Source organism: Parasteatoda tepidariorum, chromosome 3, assembly GCF_043381705.1.
Source record: "Parasteatoda tepidariorum isolate YZ-2023 chromosome 3, CAS_Ptep_4.0, whole genome shotgun sequence".
NCBI classification, from domain to species: domain Eukaryota; kingdom Metazoa; phylum Arthropoda; class Arachnida; order Araneae; family Theridiidae; genus Parasteatoda; species Parasteatoda tepidariorum.
In genome coordinates this window covers 56,888,773-56,895,047 of record NC_092206.1, presented here as the reverse complement: position 1 = coordinate 56,895,047, position 6,275 = coordinate 56,888,773, and the positions used below count along the sequence as shown (strand labels likewise).

The 6,275-nt window shown below is 27.6% G+C and overlaps 1 protein-coding gene across 1 annotated transcript in view; it reads right to left on the bottom strand.

Annotated features, from left to right (window-relative positions):
* Window positions 1-5,049: 5,049 nt before the first annotated feature.
* Window positions 5,050-6,275, bottom strand: part of LOC107446477 (clathrin heavy chain) — a 37,393-nt gene continuing 36,167 nt past the window's right edge. The window contains exon 31 of the mRNA XM_021148191.3: window positions 5,050-6,076. Within this exon, the coding sequence (XP_021003850.1) occupies window positions 5,973-6,076 (104 nt within the window). The 3' untranslated portion in view covers window positions 5,050-5,972. The remainder of the gene's footprint in view (window positions 6,077-6,275) is intronic.

The following is a 6,275-nucleotide window of genomic DNA, read 5'->3' as shown; positions in this document are numbered from 1 at the left end:
TTTAAGTTATTGCACCAACAATCTTAGTTTCTTTTGTGTTACTTATAGGAAAATTTTTTAGCATTAGCAACATTTTTCTGTACAAAAAAAAAAAAAGAGAATAACAGATTTCTCTAATATAATGTTCTTTTTAAAATGAACATGATTGCTAACCATTGTTTATGTTAGCCAGTGCACACAGTAGTGGCATTCGGTTCGAACAAGGCAACGATTTCGTTTAGTTATTTGTTGATTTAGTATGGTTGAAGTTAGGCTTTTATTTTTTTTCCATACCATTCGGTTGAGACAGGGCGATGTTTTGTTTAGTTATTCCAGTTTCCCCTTCATGTTCTGTGCTTGCTAAATTTGAATATAACTACTAGTCACAGGGTGGGGAGTAGCAACTTAAATTAACTAAACAACTGCCCTCTTTTCAAATATTTTTTTTATTTTTATCGTTTAATAATAAAAGTACATCAATGCAAAAGGGCTAGATAACAATTTTCATTAAAATATCCTATGTCGCCATTCAAAATCTTGATCCTCAACTTATGTTGGAAAGTTGCATGAGGAAAGAGAGTTCTTTAACTATTTACATATTTCAAAGTTGTAATGTATACATTAAATGTATTTTGTCTAGTTAAATATTTTAAATGAATCATTAAAGTTAGTGTGATTAACTATATTTTGTCACATATTTATATTATATAAAAAAGTTTGTAAAAACTGGCTATCAATATCAATCACTGACTAATTTTTTTTTTTTGAGGAAAAAATTCCAATAACTGAAAATTTAAATTTTCGGGACTAGTGTCCATGATATTGGTAAATTCACAGTTTATATAAATCAGTTTTTCCTAAATATATGTCTCAAAATAATTTCAAATAATTCAAAGATGCGTTTCTTTAGTTGATGAACAAAATAATGCAGATTGCATAGATAATTTCAATAATCTATGGAGTGTATTTATCACCTCGGTAAAAATCAGATGAATTGATTATTTTACAGTGTGGTAGACTTATTTTCAGAAATTTTATCATAGAAGAAAAACAAATATGGAATCAAGTTGCATGTACTTACAGAACAAAATAAGTAGTACTATTCAAAGGAAGCATATTTTTACCAGCATGTTACTCCTGGGAAAGATCACAAAGAAAAAATAGTGCAAAATTTAATGCTGGCCATGCAGTGTTCATGGATAATTTTTATTGCAACTATTTAGGTGCCAATTTATTGGAGCAAGTTACATATTGCACCTGCATATTAAACATAAAGATAACTCTAATAGCATAGTTACAAAAAAAAAGGCAAATATGTATCACAATGTCTTAACGATGTCTGTGTAGGGAAATTGAATGGGAAAATTAAGATAAATTACTCGTTTACTGAATTTCCATGATGAAAAGCAAGTGACCATCAGATGCAGTGCTGCAGCAAAAAAACCATCATAAATTACTACAACTCAGTGTATAAAAAATTTTGTACATCTTTAATAATGAGTCTGATGAATGCTCTAGTATTTTAAATAATATTCTAATTGGAAGAACAGATTACCGGTAAAAATTAACGAATCCTATTCGCTAGCAATAACATCAGATCCACTAATGCAGACACACACAAGTTAATAAATCAAAAAGTGTTGTATTTACTTTGTCTTTGCTGAAGTGTCCAGAAATTGTTTTAAAAAGAAAAACCATTGAATGTAAAAAATGTCCAGGTTCTCCAATATTTTTAGTCTATATTTATTTAGAATTGCACAAGTGATTTAGAATAAGTTCAGTAGTTACACAAGTCTTTTTTGTGATAGTGTAATATGTAATAACGAAACAAAGACTAGTTATTTCCCTATAAATGCAGATTTTTGATATATATTTTTTTTCTATTTGTAAGTTATTTTAAAGAATTCTAAGTAATTATAAAAAACTAATAATTAAAGGTATAATTTTTATTTTATTAGTAAAATATAACTTATTTGACCGAATGACATGTTACGCTATGACCATATGGGCAATAATTGCATTATGTATGGCCAGTCACTCCATATTGAGAGACATTAGGAATACATAAATCCTAACATAATATAAAAGTATACAGAGATGATTGTACTCCAGAAAAAGTTCTGGATTTTTCGCTAACCGCAATCCTGAAGTTTCTGGAAATCCAAGGTCCAGAAGTTTAAAGAAATCACCGATCACATTTATGTAAATATATCTTGTGTATTTCATTTAAAATTATTCAAACTAGAATTTATACTTGGCTTCTCTTTCATTTGGAAATATTTTTTCTGTTTGATTAATAAATGTGATTAGAGATAAATGTAAACTTATGCATAATTATTCATTTAAATTAGGCTGTACATAAATTAAGAATTTCATGCTTCGAAAATATCAATGATTTAGATTTATAAAGACATTACTTTTTTGAAATGCATCATTAATGATTTTACTGAAGAAATTTTCAGGATTTTTGAGTTGGGCTCACTATTACCCCTGAGTATATAAATATATTTTTAGCATTATAAAAACTATATAAAAAAAATAAGTCACCACACAAAAATCCAGTTTTCAGCTTTAATATTTTTTTACCAACATATATGTTTTATTTAGGTTTCCGTCTGCTGCATGACTAAAAATGTCACCCGAAACAAAATTCTGAAAGAAACAATTTCATCTAGAGGCAAATTTAAATATCATTACAACTTATAGAAACAATGTATAATCAATGAGATTTCATCTACTAACAGGGCAACGTCGAGAACTCCTGCCTGCTAAATTTGATTTTATTATAGTGCTAATCTTGTATTTTTAGTATATATATATAGATAAACAGATTCTTGTAATTTATATGTTGTAGACTTTTAAAAAATTACTTTATTAAGTTTTAAAATTAACTTGTTCTTGTACATTACTTCTCTTCCAGCCTAGTGGCACACAACGCATTCTGTTAATTGAACATTATAATAGCAGTAATTAATAACATAAGTGTCCTAAATTAATTTTTCATCATTCTAATTAAACGTTGAACAATCCTTCATTCCAATTTTACTTATTACTTGGTCTGAAAAATAATTTTGGCACACTTTAATTCAAACTTATTCGTATCAAAAAACCGTTGTCTGGACTCAAACCTGGGTTACGCTAAGTAAGAGGCAAAGGCTTTTATCCCCTCTAATAAAGTCTTTTATACACTATCACTTATTCTCATTGCATTCAGGAAAAAGTACTGTAATGCTAGAGAGAAAAAAAAATTACGTGGCCTATCATTCTTTATGACTACATGTTACAAAACTACTAATTATAATTCAAATATGAACTGATTCCTGAAAAATAAAAGAACATTAATCTCAAACTTCAAAATGTCCACTGAACTGAAAACTTAACTTCCTAGTGTTTGTTCAAATTATTATATTTATAATTCTATTTATTACAACAAGCGTAAGAAAATTTTTAATATGAAAATTCAAACTTTTCTAACAATTTTAAAAATATGTTGTCTACTTTCATTATTCATTTTTAGTCCATCCCAAATTCTTTAGATAGCTATTTGTCAAACTTATGCAACAATTTTTTGACAATTGGGTTCAAAGTACTATACTTATGATTAATTTTTAGGTAAATACTTTTATCCAGTGTCAATGATAAGTTTATTTATAAAATAAAGAAATAAACTTAAGTTCGTGAAAAAGTAAGAGGATCAGTAACTAGCAATATCAAAACAGGAATTATTATTATAATCATCCAATGCACTGTAATTTGGTCACCATTGCTCTAGAAAGAAAAAAAATTGTCCTTGCTTTACTTTCCATTACCTATACCAAGGATCATTTAGTAATTTAATTCTCTAGTCTTCTTTAAAACTTTCTTCACCTTATTATGCACTTGAAAAAATTCCAGTTTAGGTATTGCTATAAATTACTGATAATGAATAAAAAAAAAAGGTTTTGTACAAAACAAAGACAAAAATTTTCTACATAATTTAAAATAAAGTGAGTAATAAGAAAGTTGCAAGTTAGAAAGAACGTAATAAGTAGCTTTCGAAACTAAGTTTATTTTCTAAATACATTTTTGTTAATTTAAATATATCCCTCAAACAAGTGTGCCCTGAGGATTGAAATCAGTCTTGAGAAAAGATTAATGGATTCTGTTCCATCTTCCAATGGATATTTCCAATTTGTTTTTTAAATTAAGTTCTCAAAAAAAAAAATTTCATCTTAAAAAAATAATTCTTTTCTGATAAAAAAACAAAACAAGATAATACTGTTTATGAGAACATTAGTTTCCATAATTATTGCAAAATGATCAAGTACTGATGTTACACAATGAAAAAATAGGTTTGGCTGAACTTCAACATCTGCTTGAACAAATTTTGTATTATTGAATCTAAATCTGCTAGAGTTATTCTTTTCCAGACTTTTTAAAAGCAAAGGCTGGCAAAGTTAAAATAAGATTTTTTTTAAAAAAAAAAAGTTAAATTTATAGATTTTAAAAAAAATCATTAATGATGAAGTGAAAAAAGCAAAGATAAATGGCACCAAGAAAAAGTTTGACGTGCTGTTTTGTTTGCTGTAAAAAATCATTTAATAAAAATAGAAATAAATTTCCGTTACGAAAACAATAATCCATATCATTGAAATAACACGTGGGCCATTCTGATGGAAAGTGAGCTGTAAATTTCTTTAAAAACTCTGCTAATTAACGCTAGCCAGACTAAATCTGTCAAAAAATAAGTTCAGTTTAAAAATTTCTTCTAAGAAGCTCAAAGTGTAAACACAGGTCAAGTATCAAAACTATCACCTTCAAAAGAAAAGTAAATTCCTTTTCTATTCTAAACTCCATAGATTTTTTTTTCTTAATTAAAAAAAAGTTCTTTGAAAGTTGGCTGGAACAAAATGTAAGATCTAGCAAAGTCTATATTGGAAGTATGAAAAAATTCAACTCTAGATCTTTTAGTAAGTGAAATATATATATTTCAATGATTTCTTCTTAAAATTGCTTTGTAAGACAAGGATGCAAAATATAAATATTGAACCACTAACAACAAAACGCAATAACCATTTAATAACAAACATCTAACACTTTGTTTAGTTAAATTTATTTTCTTTTTCCAGTGAAACACTTCAGGCGGAATGCATTAACCAAATACTTACAACATTGCATATCAGAAGTCAAGTCTATTTCAGCTACAGAAGTCAGGAAGTTAAAATAATAGACTTCCTGTAAACGCACACATTGAGTGGCATAGTTAGTATTCAGACGTGAAAATGATACACCTCTTATTATACATTCATCTACACTGTAGCAAACTTAGTTGTAATTTAATTTGATTTAGACAAGGTCAATAGAAATCTTGCGCTTGAAAGAATATACATACAGTGAGATTTTAAATATATATTTATCAGTTAACTAAAACAAAGTTAACTCATATACAAGGGTCACAATTTACAAAATAATAAGAATTTAAAGCAAATATCAACAGCACATACAATTCTAACAAGAGTAAATATTTTAGAAAGTTACATTCGCTACCTTATACAGAAAACAGAGTTAAACTTTAAAAGAACAAGGTTTAAGTTTCAGATAAACAAGTATTTTAACAAATAAAAAAAAATTTTAAACTTTGGTTGGGAACACACAATAAATATAACTTTGAATAAATGTACAATAATAAAAGTAAAGAGGTACCCAAAACCAATTTTAAATTTTATAAAATAACTCGAGGAGTCAATGGATCAATTAAAATTTTTAAGTGCAGTGATAGAACACCTTTAACAAATTTTACATTTATGAAAGGAAAAACAATGATCTATTGACAAGATGACGAAATGTTAGATTTACAATAATAGTTCATATAATCTATTTCACCATATCCTTTTCAGTTTCATATACACAACAAGTTGCAAACATTTAAATAGTTCTATTTCTTCCAGTGATGGCCCGGTACCTGCAGGCAGATTATCTCCACTAAATAAACAAAACATACTAATATTTGTATCCTACATTCCATAACTTTGATAGCCTGGCATGGGTGGTGCATAAGCTTGATACCCTGCACCAATCATTCCTGGTCCAGCAGTCAGCATAAGTTGCGGTTCCGGGGCTGAAAACAAGGAATAGAGCTTTAAAGTATAAATTTTTTCAAATCTAATGCTTAGTTCTTCAACTTATATTGCGAAAACTGAAACAAATTTAGAGTTTGGGTTAACTTTGCATGGTATTTTCATGGGAAATTTTTTTACAGCCCTTCTTAGCAACAATTGTTTTAATCCTTCCTAAATATTTAGCAATGTAGATATATG